This window comes from Spea bombifrons, chromosome 9 (genome assembly GCF_027358695.1).
Source record: "Spea bombifrons isolate aSpeBom1 chromosome 9, aSpeBom1.2.pri, whole genome shotgun sequence".
NCBI lineage: Eukaryota > Metazoa > Chordata > Amphibia > Anura > Pelobatidae > Spea > Spea bombifrons.
Window position 1 is genome coordinate 19430744 of NC_071095.1, and position 25157 is coordinate 19455900.

At 41.4% G+C, this 25157-nt stretch overlaps 1 protein-coding gene across 3 annotated transcripts in view; it reads right to left on the reverse strand.

The window, feature by feature from the left end:
* Positions 1 to 25157, reverse strand: part of SLC8A3 (solute carrier family 8 member A3) — a 68407-nt gene that overhangs the window by 37317 nt on the left and 5933 nt on the right. For 2 of the 3 annotated variants that reach the window (XM_053475661.1, XM_053475660.1), the window contains exon 2: positions 6712 to 8537. In XM_053475661.1, coding sequence (XP_053331636.1) covers positions 6712 to 8477 — 1766 coding nt within the window. In that variant the 5' untranslated portion in view covers positions 8478 to 8537. Of the gene's footprint in view, positions 1 to 6711; positions 8538 to 25157 lie in introns of those variants that run through there. The other variant, XM_053475663.1, reaches the window with a different exon arrangement.

The window sequence follows — 25157 nt, forward strand, 5'->3', positions numbered from 1 at the left end:
TACACACCCCTCCCCATTAACACATATATACACATACACTGCCCTTATACACCCCTGCAGATAAACACGAATATAAGCTGCCCTTACACACGACTGTCCTACACTACCTTAACACATACCTGACCATAAACACACATATACACATACACTGCCCTTACACACACCTGTCCATAAACACATATATACACATACACTGCCCTTACACACACCTGCCTATTAACAAACACATACACTGCCCTTACACATGACTGTCCATATACAGTGCCTTTACACATACCTGCCCATGAACACACATATACACATACACTGCCCTGCCTTTACACACACCTGCCCATAAACACACATCTACACATACACTGCCCTTACACACACCTGCCCATTAACACATACACTGCCCTAACACACATCTGCCCATACAAACTGCCTTTACATACACTTGCCCATAAACATGCATATTCACCTACACTCCCCTTACACACACCTGCCCATAAAAACTGCCTTAACACACACTTGCCCATGAACACGCATATACACATACACTGCCCTTACACACGACTGCCCATAAACACGCATATACACATACACTGCCCTTACACACGACTGCCCATAAATACACACATACGCATACACTGCCCTTACACACACCTGTCCATAAAACACACAGATACGCATACACTGCCCTTACACACCTGTCCATAAAACACACATATACGCATACACTGCCCTTACACACACCTGTCCATAAAACACACATATACGCATACACTGCCCTTACACACACCTGCCCATAAACACACACATACACATACACTGCCCTTACACATTTTTCTCCCCATCTCTTACCTTTCTCATCTTCCATCCTCCATCCAATTTTGGGAGCGCGAGGTCTGTCACTCCAGGCTCCAGCAGAGGCTTTACAGCTCCCTTATCACTGCGTCAGCTATTGATGCAGAGTGCAGGGGTATGACATCATATCTGCATCATTTGCAGACAGCACTCTGCATCATTTGCCAGTGTGTAGTGATTATGCAGCACAGAAGCTGAGGTCTGAAGTGACAGATCTCATGCTCCCTAATGTTGGGCTGGTTAGGGAGATCCCTAAGACAAAGAACCCAACTGAGCCTCAAAAAAGGAGAAAAAATCCTTCTGAACTCCAAAATAGCATCCAATTTCTGGACCAACATGTATATTCCTCATTTTATATACACTTAATATTTAAAGGCATCTATTGGATCTGATAACACAACCTCTGTCGGTAGTGGCTTTCACATCTTTATTGCCCTTACTGTAAACAATCCTTTTTTGTACTGTCTCCGCCTCCACAATATGCAGTCAGCCTCATAATATTACCCTGACTCACGATATTCTTTTGAGGTTCAGGGTACATAGATATACCTTCACACAGAATCATGAAGGTTCAGATTCTTCAATCTCATATCTCCCAACAGTAACGATTTTTTGTGACTGCCATGTAGTTTCAGGCACCTGCCCCACTGTCCTGCTTTTGCCAGCAGAGGAGATCATGGGCTATTTGGGGAGATCTTCTGATCTTCTCTGACCAGCCCATGAGCTGTAAGACCTACTCCAACCTGGCCTCATCCCTGTTTCTTGCCCCCCCCCAAAAAAAACAACAGGTGAACTGATTTGGACCCTGAAATATTAGGGTGTGTGTGTGTGGGGTTAGTATGCGCTTAGTAAGGTCTGACAAATGCTTGAAGCAGGGTAAGGTAATAAGGTCCCTCAACAGCAACTCTTGCCAGTTTGCACCTACAAGTCATTGCTTATGTAAAGTTCCCAAGCAGTTCTAGACAAATCAGGACTTCTAGTAAGTATGAAGCTGTTTCCAATCAAAACATATAAATATTTTTTTTAATCAGATGATTTCATGATCTGGAATTTATAAAAGAAACTGGCAGCTGCAGTCTGTACAGGCAGGGGTTAAGGGGTTTTCGTCCATGTGTTTTTTTAAATGTAGACCAAAGATCGGCCTGGCTGCTCTATTCCGGGCCACTCGCTGATGTACCGGGAATGCTTTCCTCTCGGCTGAAACGCGATCAGACCAGCCAGGTGCTCATACACTCCAGACCTCTGGATGAAAGGCGGCCGCTAGCCGGCTGATATTTATATTCCTCTTACATCATTTAAAAAAAAACAGCCCCTGCATCTCCAGGCTCTGTCCAAGGTTGCCATTCTACTTGTCAGGGGTTCCCACTATCACCAGAGATGTGTACATGTTAGTCACTGCACCCTACCCCTGCTGGCAGCAAATGGCAGCCTGCACTACCTCTATTTCATTCCGACGATGAACATTCCACCGGGGTGGCGGGGAGAGCGGTTGAAGTTGGCAGGTATGCTCTAGTAGCCCCCAACTCATAGATTTCAATCAGACATCAGCTCTGTCAATGATCACGCGGCCCGTGGCGGACCACACAGTAGAAATCCATCTCCCTCCCAGCGCCGCCACTCTGCGGGCGTCTGCCTGCCCCATGGAGCAGCACATATATCCCTCTAATTATGCAAACAAGGTCTCATTTATTCAGGGCTCTTACACGGCAAGAACACCTGTATAATCTGCGTGTCACATATATAATTAACCATAACAGTGGCGTGTTACAAAGCAGTCATGTTCTTGTGGACTTCCGTAATTATAAGTCTTTTATGCTCGAGAATCCTTGAGGACTGTGGGCGCGTGGAAAGAAATACGCAGAGGGGCGTTAGAGACCAAAAAACTTGACTCGTATGTGTGACATTCTTCTCAGAAATGGAATTTGACTTGTATAGTAGTCCCTCACTCAGCGTCCTCGGAACACGAGGGAAATAATGTTACCGCGGCTGTGTCTGTCACAGATGGAGGGTTCCACTTAAAACAGCTTTTTGATGTGTTGTCAGATATGAACAGTTGAGGAGGACAGTTTTAAAAGCACTTGGACAAAGAAAACATTTCCTTGGAGAGGTTGGTTTCCAAAAAATGTAATGTTTTCTGTGCCGCCGTGAGAACCCTTAAAACTAAGTGGTTTACAAAGTCAGTATTTAATTCTGATTACTGCTGACGTAGGGATGTTCTGATGGCTCGCTGAGGTTTATTCACTAAAGGGAGAGTTGTGGGTTTCTGTTTTATTAAATCTCTCACCCTGCTATTCATTATGAACTGTCACCGGCAGGTTTCTTCAGCATCATGGGCTAAACTGGCCCTGTATAATGTATAGTTCAATGGACGAGGAGATGTAGAAGAAATGAACTAGTTAACGCTAAACTATACGTGGTCAGCCAACTCTTCCTGCAGCAGAAGCTCACTTGGGGCTGGAAACTCAACTCTCCGTTTAGTGAATAGACACCACTGTGTTGAACTCTTTGGGGCCTACACGGAGCTGGACCCTACATTTACATGGACCATATGGATCCTGTCCATATTTTGACCCATCAAAAAAATTCTATTCTTTTTCTGTTCTATTCTATTTTTGCAATCCGGCTGACTTTGTCACACCATGACCCTTATAACAAGTATGATGTCATAGGCACACCGGTGTCATCTGAAACTTAATAACTAACATCAGAAAGTTCTTCTAAGCTGGAACGGAGCCATCCGTGTAGAATAAAGAACATTCTAATTATTATCCCTCATACCGACAAGAATCCATTTCTTCCAGGATCCTGCTAGCTCTTGCTGTCCAGCACACGCATGTCTGTGTATCCTCCCCAGTCATGTCATGCAAGGCCAAGAGATTGAAATTCTCTGGCTCTGGTATAGTTCCTGAATGTGTATTATATTACAGCCGATAGCAGGGAGGATAGGAGAGTCCGTAGAGTTCCATAAGCCAAAAAAATGAAGCACGGACACCCACATTCATCACACGGATGGAAACAGAGAGGATGGTTACATTTACACAAGCCAACCACACCATATATTACCCAACATGCCCATGTCCTCGGAAGAAAAGCCTTCAGCTTTCAACCCACCTGGCATTTCTGTGCTCCCCCAGTGTCTCTTCCTCGCACCTGATATTTATCTTCCTCCTTGTTGCGCCTCTTCCTTTAACACCCCCATCAAGTAGTTTATTTTCTTAAATGTCCCCCCCCTTTTACTTAAAGAGGGTTCCCCAACCTGCGATACGTCTGGAACCTTCTGTCTGGCCCACGGAGCAAATGCCCAAACATTACTCCATACGCACCATACTCCATATTCCATACGCACCCGGTCTGCCAATAAGGTTCTGTGGTGTGTGGCCACCAGCTAGATACGAGCATAATAACAGCCCACCAATAAAAGTTTTAGAGCCAATACAGTGGGGATTTAAACATACTGTACATGGGATAGGCATATGGCTCCTGAATCTAATACAAGACCAACGACTGACTAAGGTTTGATTGGCCGAATGGGTCTGATCTGTCGCCACATTCCATGTTTCTATCTCCTGCATGAAATATACATTTGTATATAACTTGTGCATAAGAAGTCCTTAATAGTGACTCATATCTGGCCAGATAACCAGATATTTATAGACATGACAAGATTCATTAAGACTTGGACTTTTCTTTTCCTTGAGCTGTAACTGTTCCAAACAATAGATTACACGCTGTACGCTCTGCTGAATCATAATCATCGCGGCTGAACTAGTCATCATCCCGTTTCCACTGGCAGGCACCACAGGCTTTTTTGGCATCGCTATGCGTTTAATATTTAGTTTGCTTTGAAATGAGCCAATTGCCAACTTGCTTCAGCGCTCACCCGGGACAGTCTCGTGCCCCGCTAACTCCGTGCCACCCACACGACAGGCGTCCACACTTTGCATGTGTAACTTTTATTTAAACATCCTACTTGGTGCCAAGAAACCAGAAAGTGAACGACAACAGCACAACCATCTGTATTAATTTTCCATTAAGCAGAATAAAAGCCTTCGAGTGTGATGCTTTGTTAATTATGGATCCCTCCAGTTAAAGGCACTTTGTATTTAAAGGGACCATGCAGGTGTCATATGCATTAAAGGGACTACGTAAAGTCTCTCTTTGTAGTCCCTACCAACTTGAACCTCATGAATGCTAACTTTTTTACTACGAAAAACAGAATTGGGACATAACAGGCACATTCTGGGGCAAAACAGGTTTATGGCATGACAGCTACAGCCTGCGTCAGCTGTAGATGGTGTCCTAGAGCAAACTGTCCACTTCCCTCTTTTATCACTAAATTATTAAAACGTGCCTCGGCTTGTTTTGTAATCAGTATAAATGCTTGGGAGATATTAAGTTTAAAATAAAGGACCTGATGGCCTCCGCGCAGCTGGGATAACATGGTCAAAGTTGGAAAAACTAGCATAATAATGTTATTGTCTCGGAAGCCTCTCGCTTCGCCTGACTCCATCCTAAAGGAAGGCAGTAATGGTATAGAAGGCCTTGCGTTCTATAGAGACAAATCTATAGGACCGGTAAAGTGGTAGATCTCTTCTGTCTTTTGCTACAAGGACATGTCTTCCACAGCCTTCCCAACACATCTTTCTTTTAAATGTATCTTTACAGTCAACAGTACATATAGCCGGTAAAGATCGACGGAACAAGGCCATCCTCAACTACCTGGACCAGAAAATACGACAACACATTAACCGACAAAGATAAAGGCAAAACCTGAACGAGATGGTTTCATAAGGTAAGGGTAAATGGACGGTTCTCTTAGAGACTATTTTGGAGATACTAGGTTTAAAAGTAAGGGGTATTTTACTGGAGTAAAGCAAAGTTCTATGGCAAAGGAGAGAAAATCTAGTATAACTATTTACTGTATTGAAATCTGCTCCTTCAATCACATCCCGCATTTGCAAAGGCTGCCACGACCAGAAAAGTTGCCACCAAAATGCATCAGCAACGTAGCAAAAAAGTTAAATTACCATAACGGGAAAAAATTGTTATGTAAACCATGATAATCACATGGGAACCCTTCAGGTTCACGTGGCGTCTCGGGGTAAAGCTTTGCTTCCCTGGGTCTCCAGGTCAGTTTCTTCTTTCTGGGCAGGAGAGCCTTGTTTGGCCACGCCCCTTACAACCAACTAAAGACAGTCTGGGACTAGTCCAGCCCCCTTCACGAAGCCCCTCCCCTAGAAGATAGTTTTCATTTCCCTGTGTAGTTCACAGGTTTTCTCATAATAGGATGGGAAACTTACTTTAATCTGTAAAGTTTAATTCATTGTGCTGAACTTAATAACAGCTCTGGGTAAATACTGATAACGCTTTTATATTCTAAACACTAGAAACCAAGCATAAGGCTATTCCAAGCACTTTTAAAGTAATTGTTACAGAGGGAAATGTATGTGTGTGTGGCCCCTAACACAGTATGAAATCCATTGCGATTCCATAAAACATTCAATGTTATCAAAAACCAACACATGTATACATTTAAGTTGTGGTGTAAAGTTTGAAAAGTGATCTTATCACCATAGCAACGAGTGGAAATTATTCAATCAGCAGAGAGATTCCATGGTAACAAGAACACATTGTAATGTTCGCTTGCATTACATAATCTTAACAAGACACCTCAACTGAGCAAAACCTCAGGGTATCAGGTATTGGGAACAGAGATTAACAAACTCTTCTAAACCTCTCCAAGCATAAGACTAGCCAAGGAGAAAAATAAACATTGTATGGAAATAATCGCTTGTATAAAACAGTTACTCATCTCTCGATTCCAGTATTAATACATTTAAAGGTAAACAAAAGTTGGTCACTTACACAGTTTCGTCATTCTTAAACTCTAGCTCCCCATACGCATCTTCAAAGTCTTCTCCACCTCCTTTTGCAGTCCCTTCAATCGTCCTGAAAGGGACTATGACAGTGCCACGGGCGCCAGATGTCCTAAGAACTTTAACCTCCATCACGCCAATGCTTTCACTCACACGTATGATGTCGCATTCAAACGTAAAAATGCCGGCATGATCATCATCCAAGATAGTTACCGATGCAATGTATGGTGGGCATAAAACCACTTTTGGATAACTAAAACTGTTGAGCTCCATTGGTTCTGGAGCCTCAACTACTCGGACGTTGCCAAGCCTTACAAAGAAATGCTCATCTTCTTCAAATATGTCATCATCAATGATCCCAACTGAGAACTCTTTTTGGGTTTCTCCAGGTTTAAAAACCATAGTTCCCTCCGTGAACTCGTAATCAGCACCGGCATTGGCAGAGCCGTCTTCAGTTTTATAGTCCACCATGACCATCTTTGACACGTCCCCTCCCTTTCTCACCACCGTTAACAAGACAGCACCACAGTTTTCAAGACACTGATAGGAACAAGGGTCAAAAGAAATCTTCGACACAAACTCTTCTGATTCCTCTAAGCATAAATCAGGCCTGCTCGGGCTCCTCTTTGACTGCTCTGCAGCATGCTTTTTCAGGATATTACCGGCTCCTGTCATCATTCTGGTGGCCTGTATGCGGTAAAATGCTCTACTTTTTTGTTGGTGAGATAAAGCATAGTAGTTGGCCATTTCTACTAACTGATCCAAGTCTTTCTCTGGATGTTTTTGCTTTAAATCCTTAAGGATTCTAATCATGTCTTTACGGGATTCGTCCACTTCTTTCCCATCCATGTTTAACAGATTTCCATCAAGGAAGTGAGAATTCATCACCTTGCCATCCATTTCAATACCCTTGGGGTGCTCTGCTTCTGTCTCAATCATGATTGCCCGGTGTTTGTCGGTGCGATACCTTTTATGCATGTATTTGTAGAAGAGGAGACGTCTGTCAGCCACCCAGGCAAGGACCACGCATATGGGGAAAAAGAATAAGGTGAGTAAACCTTCCCAGATTTGAACCACTCCTGGCGAAAACACGGCAAGAATCATATATAGCCAGATGTAGGCAAAGATGCTCCATGCAGCTGTGACAAAAAATACTCGAAGGTGTTTGACCTTCCTGACTTCACCATCTGGTATAACATACACACAGATGGCAATAATGATGAACATATTAAAAGCTGCACTTCCAACAATGGTAGAAGGACCAAGGTCTCCAGCAACAAATCCATGGCCGCATACCTCAATCAGAGATAAGAGGATTTCAGGCGCAGAGGAGCCAAGAGCCATGAGGGTTAAGTTGGACACTGTCTCATTCCAGACCCGGATAGTTGTTGTAGATGTCTCTCCATTTGACTTTTTTATGACAATCTCGCGTTCCTGTGATGTTATGACCTCTATGGATGCCATAAATCTGTCGGCGATGATAGACACGCCAAGAAACATGTAGATCATTGCCACAAAGTACACAATGACTCTGGCAATTTTGTCCCCGAGGGATGGGTTCTCTGGGTACCATATTGGTAAAATGACCCCTGGCTTACAATCATAGGACCCTGAGCATGTGTTGTTCTGTCCAGAGCTTGGAGAAGGTCCAGAGTCAGCTGCATCAACATGCAAACTCTGAAGGAACAGGATAAAGGTAGCAAGTCCAAAGTGGAGAAACAAGGAGGAAAGAGGCTGTAGCTTTAATCGAGCCATACATATGCTTAGCTGGAAACCTTAGAACCAAGTATTCCTCCTCAAACACCGGATACAAACCTGCAATAAAGAAAATGAATATGTCAGATGTGGAAATATATGCATCGTCATTTATTTGGCATTTTGCTTCAATATCAACGAGGAAATAAACTGCCCGCAATTTCAATGCAAAATTGGCAGGGCACCTCTGCTTATCCTAAATTCACACATTTTAACCCACTGGACCATAAAACCTGCCGCAAACATATTGTAATTCACATATTTCATGATTAGCCAGATGATGGCCATATTCCCGGGACTTCGACAATGTTAAAAATGATGCCTCTTGGCTACGTACTGAGGTCTTTGTTTCATCACGGAGACATATAAGACACATAGGACAGGGGATGTATTTAGGGAAAGCTTTTGCCTTTTCTGATATAAAAGCCCTTAGGGATATTAAAAAAAAAAACAATTTACAAAGAACTACCCTTTATCCAATTTTTTGGGGATTAAAATACTGAATTGCCCCAGCGCATAATGGACACCACCTGGGTCAATTACTTGATCATGAACACACAATAATACAGCACAACCTTTGGTTAAGGTACAGGGCATATAGAATATCACTACTAAGTATCATACTATGATAAAGAGCGCAGCTCTGTAGAGATCTTAAATGTCACTGCAAATCATATCGTGTAAACGCATCCTAATGGAATATTGTAACAAGTCACTAAGGAAGATCCAAGTAGCAGACATCATCTCTATTGTCCCTATCACAATAGCCACAGCCGAAAGGAATGTAATACATATAGATATATACACATATTACATAGGTTGTATGCAGACCATTCTCTTCAAATGGTAGAATTCTTATGCCGTGGGACTATGCATTAAAAAAAAAGAAAATGAAGTCACCTGATACTCTATTGTTTATCTATCTTACGGGGATAAGCAAAGTGATTTCCAGGCGACGATTACCCTTTGGGGGCATTTATACAATTAATGCTACTAAGCTATTTTTTTCAACCTCAATGAGCAGCCCTTCCATCACCGTACCCTGAGGCTTTGTCACTCAATTATTGCAGTAATGGACAATAGTATTGATCATTCTTTCGGTAATTGAATACAGCCGTCGCCAGCAGTTTCAATACGTCTCAGTAGCCATCCACACAACTCAACCACTTTCTGGAAAAGTACGGTACCCGGTGTTTTTCCATCACTTTATTGTAGAGGGCTGTTTTGTAGCATCTCTTCCATACTATTAAGAACCACTTATTCCATCGCAATTCTTGGTTGTTTTCCATTAGAACTTTTCCTGAAGCAGTCAACATTCTAAGTATTCAGAAATAGCAGGAAGAAAACACATAGCAAATATAATACTATATGTAAGAAGCCCATGAGTGACTGGCGTCCATGGAAAGGTGGACTAGAAGACATGGTTGGACATTAAATGACAAGTTAAATCATCTCCTTCTTCAGATATGGAAGCTTTTTGGCCAAGAGTTGGGTGTCCTCATTTTACTCACCCTACCTGGGCAAGCTGTGGCGGGAGGAAGGATATTTTTTATCTGGATTATTTAAAAGGGAAGAGTTATTCAATCTGGGTTATGCTCAGTAACACAATCTTTTTATGGGCTGAGGGCTTCTTCATACCCCCCTGACCAGCTGGTAACCCATACTGGAAGTCCTAATTTCAAGGGTTTCTTTTTTTTAATCTCTTATGCCCCAAACCCATTACACCATGGAGTGGAGGAGACTGCTGAGTCTCCAACTCATCTGTCTTCATCTGCTGAGTCTCCAACTTCTCTTATGTAGAGGTGACTGGGAACCCCTCTTTTCCCAGGTTTTGTTATAACATTCACAGTGGAACTTGGTTCCAAACTGCCTTCTCAATCAGTCAGGAAACTGATCTCTTAACATCTCACACGTGGGAACCTCGGGATTTCCAATGCCAACAAGGACCCTTCCTATTTTACCCTTCAATCATGTTGGTTGAAGGGTATTAATATATATTAGAGTCATCACTGTTGTAATGTATAGGAGCTGACTGTGAGGTAGGACTGTTATCATTTGTGACATGTGATGGAACTCTAGGACCCACCTAAAATTAAGAAATTAATCCATGATCCTCTTAATGACTGTGGTGGAAATACTGGTTACTGGCAACTCAAGGGATGGTCAGAAGGATCTTACCTCTTTGCTTCAATCTACTTCTACTACAAGAAGTTAGATAATTGTCTGTCTCTCGACTTCCTAAAGGCCAATGTATAGAAGCAGACGTTTCACAAGCAGATTCCATTACAACGCACAGAATGATAATGCAATTGAAGGCATGAAAATTGAGAAGCTGTCTGAAGCAAGCATGTAGATATCCAATTAATAGGTAGTTGTGATAAATGGAGAGAACTGAAAGGAAATCTATGACAGATACCACAGCAAGTGTGAAGATGCAGTAATGGAGAACGTTATGAGGAGTATGACAAAGGGATGTTGAAAGCGGAGATGTCAACAATTTGATGTCTTGTGGTTGTGAGGAGGAGTTTCAAAGACAGACATGAAACGAAGAACCAGCTTTCAGATGCATTGGGGGATGTAGGAACAAATGGAAAGGAGACACAATAGGAGTGGGAAGCATAGAGCACACAGAAAACATTCACTCCTGCCCTGCGAGGGTAGCCTGCAAGCCACCCAGCAAGTGGTTACAGATAGTCTGCAGCAGTAAATGGTAGGTGGCCTCAATACATATAACTAAGTTTTTGTCATTGTTTTCTGATATATTCTTCTTTTCAAAAGGACATTTAAATAAATGTGGTTTCATAAAGCACCAAGGTGCCTAATCTAAATATTTAAACTGGTGCATGGACGGCTGTCTCGATGGTGACCGGACACAGCAAACAAGCCAAGGAATGAAAGGTCAGGTCTAGCAACAACAACACTTACGGTATGTTCACTGAACGATAACTCGGCTTTATTCATAAGGTCATTTTGGAAAGGAAGAAGCCGATTTCATCTGATGTAAATTTTAATGGTTGATGCGCATCTCTTAGAAAATCCGAAAATGCCATCAAGAGCTCCGTAAGGTCTTCAAATGAAAAATTCTTCAGCCGGAGGACGATGTCGCTGCCCTTTTAAATCTTAACATTACGGGAACAATTTGTATCAGGAAAACATTTTTCAAAAAGTCAAAAAAAAAAAATAGAATCTAACCAAGCCAAAAGTACAACATTAATCAAGTGGATGTCTTTAATTCTATAAACTAATAGAAAATTGGTCAAGTTCTAAAAGCCAGTGACGAACTCTACGGACCGTATTTGCTCAGGATAACCAGAGTTTTTTAAAAAAAAAAAGATTTAGAGATCCATTCACTAAGGCAGACAGTCACAAAGTAATACAGTTGATACATATATTCCTTAAAATATATTACACGACGTAGCATTACAGCAGACAGGGGCATCGTACAGAAGGACGGGACCATAAGCAGCTGCCTATGGTAAGACCATCTATGAAAAAACAACCATCCTCTGGTATTTAATAGAAAAGTACATGTAAGGTGACCTTGTATGACTTTGTCTTCTACAAATCGATCGCATATTTTATCTGTTGTGGGGTTTTCCATCACCTTTACCAATCGTAACTTCTGTAATTAAAATATATATATAATAAATTATACTTAAATAAGTAATCCTCTCTATGAGTACAGTAGGATATATCAAGGAGCAAAGGTATAACATCACTCTGCTTCTAAATAAACCAGATTAAGTAAACAAATGTGATTTAAGGGTCTAACCTCGAGTCGTGAATATATTTATTATGATGAGAATGAAAAGGGCTTGACTTCTTCTGTGCTCTGAAAAATGAGATGTACTCTCGAGCAGCCAAGAGCTTTGCTGACTAAATCGAACCCAAAGAACATTTATTACTATGACTGGTCGGGTACCGTGACTTCTGATCCAGAACGTCCTCTATCCATTTCTGTGTGAATGGAAAGAGAACTACGATGTATGAAGAACCGCATGGGTTATTTAACCAGAAATGAATCATGCCTTATCCTGCCTTTCTTAGAAGCAGAAGTGTATTATTATGTAAAGATACTGGTGCACACAGAAATTAAATGGAGGGACCATAACCCACCCGAAATGTATGTGGAGCTCACTGGGTGACCTGGTACCTTTTGCTGCAGAAAAAAGCCCTGGAAATATTGATACATAAGACAGCTCCACCATTTGCCAATTAAAGAGTCTTTTGGCCACCATCGCCCTTTGAAGACTTCAGTAGATCACCTCCTCGGAGAGGATCCTAGAAGATCTGGCCCTCAATTGACCTCAGTCTGGGAGGGAAGGGGCTGCACTCCCTCTAAGAGAAACAGAAGAACGGGGGATCTGGTCTCCAGGTGACCTTAACATAAAGGACAATGGAAGCACAACATCCTGGGCTTTAAGGGGGAAAAAAATTGAAAACAATTTGCCGACAGTTCAGCATTTTTGGTGAGGGAGGCATGGTAGTCCTTGTGGGCCTACTGTTCCCGGCGACTCCAATGGTCCTTCTCTGCGAAGAAGGACCAAGAAGATCTTACCTTCCAACAGGCCTTCTTGCTGAGGAGTGAAGGAAGTGGTCGCATATCTCTTGGAGAAGTCTGACCCCCCCCAAAGATGAAGACTGGGGGATCCCGGCTCCAATTGGGGCCTTAAATTGGACACTTTGGCATCAATAGGCTCTATTTGGTCACTGCACATGGCATTAAAATACAGCTATGAGTTAAATTTACTAATTCTTTTCTGGAAAGCGTTGCAGGAACGTAGTACTGTCGGAATACGAGTACTTACTATTCACAAATAAATAAAAAATAGGTGTGCATGTGCATGGGTGGTGCCCCTTTAATAGCAGTAAATGGCAGGTGGTCCTGTTTCTCCATAATCAATGGTCAGACCTCACCTACGGTATTCTGTTCGGTACTTGAGACATACAACATTACAAACCCCAAAGTTTTTCGATTATTGGCTTATTGGTTGGCACCCCATTTATTTCATCCTTTCTGCTTATACCACTTCTTACTAATAAAGAAAATGCCACCCAATGCAACATGATTGTACGCAAAATTACCAAGCATTCTGTTTGGTAATCAAGAATTTGATAACTTGTATCAAAGCCTGACCCGAGATACACATATCCTGGTTAACATTGTTACATTTTATTATTCTGGCAATAAAAAGGCACTAAACCAAGAGAATAATTGTGACCTCTCTCTAGACCAAATGGGGGAAAATATGGTTAATTTCAATAATTACCTCTTCAATAAAGATTTATTTTTATAAGAAGATATCTTTAGTAAATTAAAAAAAAAGGTGCTATAAAATAACAAAACTCCCCAACTAATAGCATTAAAAGTACAGGTTTTGATACATTGATGCTCATTAGGGGTTACTGGAGGTGGTTTGACCTGAGTCGTAGTCATCTTTACTATAAACAGTAAGAGATCTGGGTTCCATGCCAGTCCAGCTTCCCTGACCCGCCAGAAGGTATCACATATGCCGCCTATCAAAGCCAGGCTTCTCGTCCCAACAAGCCATCGCGTGACCTCTCAAGTAACACATCCACAGTCTCCTCGCCCAAGCACTAATAAAGCTGGAACGCGTTAAGTCGTTCTGGTAGAAGGACACGTCTTTCACACTATGCAAATTCCAATATTGATTTTGCTCCGGCTGAAATGAGTTTAGAAAAATGACATGAGCTCTGTCAGAACATTCGGATGATGGCTGCATGGAGAATGACAAAAAGGTTCAGCTTTACCACGGATGTACAGAGACATAGAAGCACAGAATATGCCGCAAATCAGACCAGATCCAGCCCATCTAATCTGCCCATTTTTCTGCTCTGAAGACTCCAACCTTAATCAGTCGTCGGTCTCGTCTCAGATTCAGGAGCCGTATGCCTATGCGTGTTTAAATTCCCTCATTGTATTACCCTCTACCACTTCTGCTTCGAGGCTGCTCCTTTAATCTACCACTCAACGGGATGTGGAGAAAGACATAAGGGGAGTGATACACATAATATGTCTAAGAAACAAAACCATGTGGGCCATCAAGAGCCCTGTACCCAACACCCAAAAGTCACCCCAACCCTAACTAATCTGTGCTTTTTATGGTTATCTATCCATCTAGTTATCTATCTAGTTATTTTTGTATTAATATTTTTTTTATGCTCAATGTAATTATCCCAGCATAGGCGATTGATCCGTGGTACCTATAGATATAATGTTCAATCCACCATAAAGATTTAAATCATTACAGAGGGGATCTTTACATCACATGCTGATGCTTTTGCTTCAAATGCATTTCATTTGTTTTCAGTCGCTCACTCCATGCATTTAACTTTCTGTATCTTGGTGGGGAAAGCTTGCTTACTATTTGGACGCATTATTAAGCAGACGCGCGCTTAGTCCTGGAACAGAGGTCAATGGGTTGAACACAAAAGGTATTACAGCAGAAAGTGAAATATTGTTCCAATATACGGCTCTGCTTTTCTTCTTTATTTTGTTCTTTGGATGAGATATGAAAATGGATCTTGAAGCAGATGGGGTGTGGGGGGGGGGCAATTGCCCCTGGCATGCTTTTAATTAAAATTGGAGGCTCTACAAGAAGCTTTAACCTATTTTGAGCCGTACATTAATGGTAAATATCATTTTTGGCAGGGTCTAAAATGAAGAAGCTTAAATTCAATCAGCCATAGTTATGCAGGCACAACTGGGGCAATTAGAGATCTCCGGGGCAATTAGGGATCTTAGGGCTAAATGTAAAGCAATCACGAAAGAAACCAACAAAAATGTTTTGGCTTTGCGTCTGTAAATACGGTCCAAGAGTCGTCAGAGACTCCCAGGTGATGCAAGAAATGATGTCGCTGGAAGAATCCCAGAACTTGAAGTTCCATTAATGCTCCTTGTTCTCCAGCTGAGCTCTACGCACACCTAAGTGTCAGCTGGGAGCCACGCCAACTGCATCCTAACCGACAGAAAGAAGACTAATGCCCAGGGACAGCCTCGTCTTCCACGCGCTGGCAGGTTCGGAGCAATGCAGACGCAGAAACAAAGTGACTTGAAATCTCTAAACCCAGAAAATAATAGCGATCAAATGGTTAATCTCCATGCCGGAGAAGAATTATTATTTATTGATTTACGTAGTGCCGCCCTATTCCTATATTTTGCTTAATATGGTTATTGGGATTTTAAAACTGTGGCTAACCAAATGCTTTTTTAGTTACCCAACGGATCTGCAATAGGTCCTACCCCTACCCCTTTTATTCTGCACTTAAAGCTTTCCCAAACTGGCCTCCATAACCAACGCCAGAACTAGAACCAAGCGCTTGTGAAGACACGACTCCCGAATGTTGTGAGTTGGCATGCAAAGTCTCTATGCATTTAGCCAGTGCTTAGAGCCTTATATTTTTCGGTGGTCACCACGGTTAGTTTTAACGACTTCAAGCCACCGACAGATTTGGTGGGAGGTGGACCTTGTATGACATGGTGTACCACGCTTTGGATATGTTCTGATAAACTACAGTGGTCGTGCATAGAGTCTCCCAGTTGTCCTTGTCGAAAAGCATGCAACTGAGCTTCTCGATCCAGTGAGGGTGAAGTCACGAATAATCCCCCCCCCCCCCAATTTTTCAAGCACAACTGGAAATTGCTTCAATTAGACAGGTTTTTATTTTTCCTTCTTCTGGATCTACAGCAGGGGTGAACTTGGTGGACTTGATGCAAGAACTTGACAAAGAGTTTCCGATGGTCGACGGAAAATACAAGTGATCCAAAGATGTCTTCGATGTCCAAAGTAATTTACGGTTATCCTTAAGGCATAAAACACTGATACGATCGGAAGGAAATAAATGTATGAATTTAAAACGAGGGAATAAGAGATACTTAAAAAGGACCAACTAGATCTCTGCGCTCGGAGTCCACGTACCTGTCAGTTCAACTTTATAGACCTCGTTTATCAAAGACTACAAAGCTCTTTTTCAAGGTTATTTGAGTGTGGAGAACCAAATCATGAAGTGCTTGTTACTGCCAAGCATCTCACGGGCGGTCTGTACCGCGAAACTAATTCAATCAGGAAGGCTACCTTGATCTGGCTTATTGTGTCTGGAAATGGCTACAAATATCCGATGCGTCAAGGTTAGTAAAGCTGGTATATAACAACGCGCTCTAAAGCTACATCCAGGACCAGTGTCTTAATGACCGTTTCTAAAAAAAAAAAACGCATTAAGAACAGGAAGGGTACATGGTATAAGAGGTTAATCAACATTCCAAACTAGCGAGCATATATTCCATTATAGTGCATGTGAAATAAAATAATCAACTAATGTACTCGACTTGGAAAATGGGGTAATGTAAGGGCGTTTTACCTTACCGAGAGAGTTGTAGGTAAATGCAACGACCTCCCAGCAGAAGTCGTAGCAGCTAATACAGTGGGACTTCCTTTACTACAAGCCAATAAAAAAAAACACAAAAAAACAGCACAATAATAATTAAATTCAATCATAATATTTAAATATAGTGCTTCAAAACATGCATTTCCAATTTTATATATATATATATATATATATATATATATATATAGTTTAATATTTTCTATTCCAAGCTAAGTACCTTGGGGTTAATAACAGCTGGCAGTGCCAAGTCAGCTCCATTTACAGCGGTCCGCCATTCAATTTGCTTCTTTTTACACCGGAAGAATAAGGCTGCAACTTCACAACCCACACCATTAAATCTGGCCATTATATCTGGCCTTTTTTTTTCCTCAAATTACTCCTTAAAAACTAATAAAGTCAGCTAGAAGAAAAGGAGCTGCTTCTTTTAAGGATTAAAAGGAACTAAAGACAGTGGCATGTTGAACAGATTTAATAAAAGAGGCCGACACCATTAAAAAAAAAAAAAAAAAGTCAAGCATTAGCGATACTTTTGATTAATAGAGTAAAATACATCTGAGAAGATATAATGAGCAGATCAATGTTGAGAGAACGTAGAATTAGCCATGATATCATTAATACTTGGATACGGAAGATGGAGTGTTGATGTGGTGGCCATTTCATCCACGAGAAGGAAAGTCGTACTGATCGCAATGGTTGGATCAACCAGTAATGGTGGACATTATCCACAAAGGATTACCCAAAAGGACAGAATGTATAAAATAAATCACTTTGATCCATAAGGAATAAACTTTAACTCTAAAAACAGCATTTCCTATGGCCATAGCCCAGAATGTGACAGTTCAAAAACTACACGAACGATTTGCACTTTAAACTATGTCTATTGGGAAGATCTAATGTCACAAGCAAAAATATCCAAGACCGTATTGCGGAGACAGGTCGTGAAAACAGGCTCAAAGTATAACAAGTGAATAGATCTACATTCTATATATACATTATTTAACTGTGTTGCTTGGTACGTGCATATGATATATGGGCAACGGAGGTCATGTCTACCCGATGCTGATGACACAAAACCTATCTTGTGCTGCTCATAAACTTGACGTGATCATCTGGAAAAACATACCATAGAACCCAAACGGAACGTTGAATTTATGAATTAGTCCAATTGTAGGATTTTCAACTTTATCAAAGAAAGCTAGAGCAATTCTAGAGCTCTGCCCGCCATCCTTAAAATGTGGAGATCTAAATGTTATATCAGATATATAAATTAACTATTCTTCGTGGTGTTTATGCATGCAGCTTCACTTTAGATATGAAGAGCACGTCCGTGACAGCTATCTGGTGTATTTGGCAGTCCCAACACCAAGACCTGCGTCCTGGAGATCTGTGCATGAATGTCCCACTCCAGAAGAACCTTTCTCTTGTTACCCCACAAACATGTCCACCCAGAGCTCACAGTCCCACAGCTCTACCTACTCAACTTTTTCCGCGTGTACGGTGCCCAGTTCTAACGCTGGACATGCCAAGCTGCCAGCAACTCCAATGAATGGGACAGTTGCAGGGACAGCTGGTTGTCAGTCCAGTCTCATGACGTTCAGAACAGCTGGGAGCCATGCATTAGGATATCCATCCACTGATCTTTGGCACCATTCAATTTATATTTGGCTGGGGGAGAGGCAAGAACGGCTTTGTTGAATAAGAATGGAGTAAAGGTGGGAAATAAATGAAAAATAGTGTTAAAGGGATATGCATACGCACACAGCTATTATACGCATTAAAGAGCACATGATGGCAGGAGTGTCCCTTTAAAGAAGAAAAAAAATGGTTCGAGATCTTCAATGATTGAAAACGAAAAAGTGAAATCCACAGACAGCGCGTTTAGATTATTACGTATAAAATGGAACCATGGCCAGAAGACATTCAGCAACACAAAGTATATTTATATCAGGTGCGCGGGAGGATCAATGCAAGAACTCCTTATAAAGGAGAGAAAAAGAACGGTGACCTTATCAAACCTGACATAAATATCGCTTATGCCAAAGTAACTGCGGAAAACATTTCGAGATATCAAGAGACTAGAGACCAAAAAACCTCGCGGAGCATCGGCTGTCCACGAAGCCCCATCCGGTTCTTGGCGCAGTTACTTAGTGCAGTCATTCACATTACAGCAGGACGGAGTTCTGCCATTACAAATGAGTGTTCCAAAGAAAATAGAGTAAACACAAAAGGATTAAAAACTCATTTTAATCCACGAATTGTGTTTGCCCGAGCTTACTCGCGGCGAGATCTGCAAACACTAAGCCGAAGTTCAACCCTGAGCACAAAATTGTACCTATTAAGAAAAATTGCAAGACCTGACTAGAAGCACAAGTAGCCGAAGTCCTGACTCTTCGGATGACGGACGGATCCTTTCCACTGTTTGCTAGTCCCAACGCAGCGTAAGTGGCATCATCGAGGGTCCTGTCAAACCGGATTAGGGAGTAAGGAGCAAATCCTTTTCACTTGGAGAGAGACACTTAGAGACTTTCTGTGTTGCGTCGTGATAGTAAATGGGCTCCTTGGGACCCTGGACCCCTAACTTTAGCGTATGTTGGATAACACTTGTGTAAACTTCCTGAGCATCTGAATGTTTAAATCCCCACAAGTGATGGAGTTGAGCAATTGAAATAATATTCACACAGAACACGATTTTTACAACATTTAGTGAATAATCTGAGATGGAAAACGTCATCTCAAAGACAATCGCATGCCAACAAAAGATGCTGCCCCCAGTAGGATCTACAAGCTGTCCCTGTTTAATGCATGGTTAAAGGACACTCAAGTGCCTCATGCAGACCCACCAACAAAGAATGTATAATAATACTTTTGGACTTCGTTATGCTTTCTCCAAGAAATAAAGAAAAAAATGAACCTTTAGGAGAAGCTGCAGTAAACAGCTAGGTTTTTGAAGCAACGTCTGAACGGGTGGGGGGTCTGATTAGATCCGTGCACACTGGTGACCAGGAGATGTGTTTTGGTGAAACATCTGCAAACAAGGGAGCTACTGGGCAGAACTAAAGCCAAAAAGGGTGTTTATTTCCCACCCAATAAAGTAGACAACTACTTGTACTGAGTGTTGCTAAACAAGTGCAGACTTATTAAGAACAAAACTACGTCCTACATACACTGCAGTACAATGAGAAGGGGATTAAACAGCAGATAACGATTAAAATTAAGCATCTAAACACATAAACCAATAAACAGAGGGATTTATACAAAGCAACCAACCAGTAGAGGCAAACAATTGCCCAATGTGTTTCATGGGAGGATCATCTCCGCCCCTGCTGGGGAAGGCAACCAATCAGAGAAGTGCCTAACTTCTCCGTGTTTTCCTATGGGTAAGAATGACCAATCAGAGAAGCGCCTACCTTCTCCATGTTTTCCTATAGGTAAGAACGACCAATCAGAGAGGCGTCTACCTTTTCCGTGTTTTCCTATGGCTAAAGACGACCAATCAGAGAAGCCCCTACCTTCTCTGTGTTTTCCTAACGGTAAGAATGACCAATCAGAGAAGCATCTACCTTCTCCGGGTTTTCCTATGGGTAAGAACGACCAATCAGAGAAGCATCTACCTTCTCTGTGTTTTCCTAACGGTAAGAACGACAAATCAGAGAAGCGTCTATCTTTCTCCTGGGATCAGCACAGCCAGCCTTGCTAAACGCTTATTGTATGTATACATACACGTTATATATATATATATATATATATATATATATATAAATATACACACACACACTGTATAAAACTATAATTAAGCTTATTATTCAGATGACTGTGGCAGCCTCAGTCCACACACCCCGCTGTACGTGGTTTACCTGCGTCTGGCCATCTGTAATCGCTATGCTCTGCCCTGCAGATTAATTTATAGAGAAGTAATAATAGAGAATTTATGAGTCACCCTTATTTATTCTACAAAACACTCATTTTGTGTTAAAAATAGGAAGCTTGCAGCTGAAATAAAACTCCGTCTGAAAAAAATATTAATGAATATTCAAGGAGCACTCGACGCGCTGTAAAACTCACTGCAGATACAAGTACCAGCAAAAATATGTTTTTCTGGATGCAACAATGCGTCGAGGTTTTTTGGGTTCATTTCATATCGGAGCCTAATTTATTCAGCTGCTAGAATAATAGTCTTATTGAGTCAATTGCCGAATAATTACTCAATAACTTTGCATGTAGATGAGCACATCTTTCAGATAGAATGTATTTAGTTATAGTTCGGTATTAGAGAATTCATGTAACAAAGTGTCATTATATAGTTAGAAGGGCATTTGTAAAACGTTATCATGACCTACATAATAACCATCATGAAACGTCACGCTCCCTTCAACTGCTCATGATCAATAAAGCACGCCCTTCACATACAAACATCTACATATTCAGGAAATTGTCCTCCCGTCGTGCAATCTCTCATCATCAAGGTTATGTTCTTAATGAAGAACACTCAGAAGGAAGTAGAGGCCATCAAGTTAATCCCAGCACCTGTCCCGTCCTTATAGAAAGAAAATATCCGTGAATGAAGGGCTGTAGACGAGGCTCCATATGCAGCGTGACCTTGAAATAGGAGACGGCACATTTCAGAAGACCATGAATGGGTTCCAGGCATTGCAGATGGGTTCCGCAGGTGGTCACGCATTCCACTGAAAACAGCTGGAACATTCTGCAGAGACTCAGCCGCTCGTAGGCTAATAAGACAAGTTCTTTACAATGTCCCTTTTACTGCAAGCAAGCACAGAGGTTACGCATCTTCCTCTTTTTATTGTATCTAAGAAGCCGAGGTGGAACAAGCTCCTTGAAGTACAAACTAGGAAAGTTCTCAAATTACAGACTACATGTTTGGTTTCTCGTAACTACCCGTAAGATCTGTTGCTCTTTGATGTAACATATTATTTGGGACAGCGGTCAGGTCAGGAGATGATCTGGAAATAAACCCCCTGGTTTGAGATTTTTAGTTCTCAAATGTGGTCACAACTGGAATAAAATTGAGGGTGGTCTCTGCAGAAGAAGTTTGTGACGTGAAACCTCAGCTGTGTTGTCCTTAAAATATCCGTTTCTACCCAACAGCAATTGAACTTCGTAGCTTGTTGAGGAAATAGACCTTTTTTTTTTTTTTAATCTGGTGTAAAATACAAATTGTTAAGAAGGTTTTCTATGGTAACTTATCGGTGTCTGCTTTTGTGTGACATGATAGTCGAACATGCCAACAGCTCACAAGGTTATAGAATTATTTCTGGGAATAGTTTTTGTGTTCAGCGGTACAAGGAATGATGATTCCAAAGCCATTATTTAGTTCTAAAAGTAATAGATGTAGCAGAGTAGGTGGAGCAGCAACTTCAGTGCTTTGTTAACGTGTCATACTCACCGATGCTTCCTAAGCACAAAGACTTGATGCCTTTTCACTCTGTTGACTGGATGTCCGTCATCTATTCAAAGATGCATTTTCCTGCTTTTCTCAAGCCCGGTTTCCTCTATTCATAGCTTGAAGGCTACACTCCACGGTTGCTTTTCTAGTAATTTCATCTACTGCTCTTACGTGCCGTTAATCTGTAACCACCATGTGTAAGACCTCTGCCTTCTCTTACGCCTTCTCTGACCAGCTACAAATCCAATATGACCAGTAAGGATGAAATGATTATTCATAACCCTACAGAGAAACCTGAGCTTCTATCCCTTCCTGACTCTTCTGCATTCCAACACTCTGGTCAATGTTTGTTCCTCAACTTCTTGGACACCATCTCCTGGACACTAGCAACGTTACTCTCCAAGCTCCCGATCTAAGTCGCTATTATGTTACTGTATTAGAAAAGAAAATAAGGACCGCAGAGAAGTTTACTGATAAGGATTAAGATCTAGAAGGTCTATAGAGAGGTCTAAATTCAAAAGAGTAAATAGAACACAAAGACAAATAATTTCATGCCTAGAAAACATAATTTTGATTGTGTTATTTGGACAAATAATTAAGCAGTTTATTCACTATATAACTTGGCGTATTCTTGTGAATCGTGGTCATTTTTTAAAGCTGTACTGTGGGAACTTAACGGGTTAGGTTACCCAGAGTTCTCCCTCTTCTGGGTTGCCTATGTGACCAAGAGTAGTAAGATGTCCCTGTTTTTGGTGGATAGACCTAAGCCCACTTTCACAATTTGGTCACCACCAAACATCCCACCAACATCCCACGGGCCTCTCTTCAAGTTGCAATTAGACTACGCATCGATGGTGGGCGCTTATCGCAAACCTGTTAGTAAATTACCAGTTATCATTTACATTTTAGAAGGGGTTCTTTTGGTTATTATTGTCTTCCATCAACACTGTGGCTTCAAATATTTACAGCCCGCATTCAGTATTCACAATAGATTTTCTGCTTTATTGAGCGGACCCTGCCTGAAGCCATGCCTTAGGATCTCTCAATCCAAGTGTAAAGGCCAAAGAATATTGATCTCTTGGGCTTCCTCTCCTGTCTTAAAAATTACAACTCCTTTTAGAATACTGTGTCAAAATGTAACATCAGAGATATGAAAGGACAGGCAAATCTTACATATACCGCTCCATCACATGATACCCGACCTCCTTCATTTACCAGAGTAATGTTGTCTAGCGTTAAAAATTGACAATACCAACACTTAACTCATTGAACTGATATAGATATTGTTGGTTCTTCACGCTTTTTCTTTAAGGGCTGACTATTAGATATGAGTCGGATGCACAGCTATAGGCACAGCTAGAGGTATTTCTCATGAGGTCAACAAACACAATTTTTTTATGAAACAAAACAAAAAAAAAATACTATTCCAAACTCTATAGAAAATATGTAATTGGACTTTAAGGAGATCAGTTGCCATAATTAAATTCAACATAATAAATATATAGGTTATGCATTTTGGGTTAAGAGTAAGAAACTATTTTACTTTATGGGAGCTAACATATGTGTGCAAAAGTGATAGAATTCACAATGTAATTAATTACCCTTCTCCCTTACAAAGGCAGTCCAGCTGCTACCTGAAACAGGCAGAAACTTAAAGAAAGCGGACAAACATTACGGGGGGGGGGGGAATCATACAGATCCTGAGAGCAGATTGCTTCCAAGGTATACACATAAGAAGGGTTTCTAACACATATATATATACTGCTTGTTTTAATGTATGAACAGAATTACATGGGTTGATTCGGTGTACCGAACCGCAGAATGTAATATTTGGGAAAAGCGACAGGCGTGCTTTAAGACTTAAATGATCATCAATCATTGCTAGAAGTTGGTACATTTTAATTTATTAGAGGTTAATTTGGGGCTGTCAACGAGGCTTTATTGAATATGACTCTGTTATGTGTCTTTATATTAGGCATCACTTTTAATTATCAGAATTGCTCAGAGTGCTTCTATTTTTGTAAACTCGCGTGTGCGTCGAAAGACCTAACCGCCGGGTTGCTTTGGCGCGCCGGATGCGTTGGGCGTTACAGGAGCAGGAAGGTCGTGGATAGATACAAAGTATCAGGTTTTTATGAGATCATTTAGAGGGAAAGAGTATGTTAAAGGTGAAATGAACCTGTTATGATGACATAACTGTAGTCCGTGACGCAATAACCTTGGATGCCGCCCTACACCTGACCTAGTTGGCCATGGTGAGAATAAGTTGCTGGCTGCACTTGGGTCCTACATACCAAACAGAAATCAAAGAAGAAGCTCTATAGAGTAACTCCAAACATAGAGAAAAGTCATGACATAGTCCTTCCACTAATTTAATTAATAGTAGGGAAGAAAGCTCCATGGAGTCACCTTGTGCTGCCTTTGGAGAGCTGCTTGGCCTCCACAGTTACCGTAATCTGCCATGATGAATAACATAATGCATTGGGAGCGTGTACGCCGCTTGACTGAGGTCAGGAGGCAGCCATCAGGACAGCAAACAAGCTACTCATTGTCCAGCATGAACGGGACATTCGGTCTGCTTTACTGTTTTTATCTGTAGGTCAACGGGGGGGCTACAGGGTTTCCATATATGCATATCTACGCACGAACATCTTTGTGTTGACTTAAGACATAGCATTTGCCTTGTAACCCGTTATAATACCACTAAAGAACAGGTTAATTATTTCTTCATAAAATATGGTAATAATCAGATCATGACCATGCACACCTGCCTACTGTCTATCTCAGATCTAGATATCATGACTACTCGCTGACTTCACATGGTCACCATACACCGGCAGCCAAAGAACAGCTGACCCCACGGCTAGCAT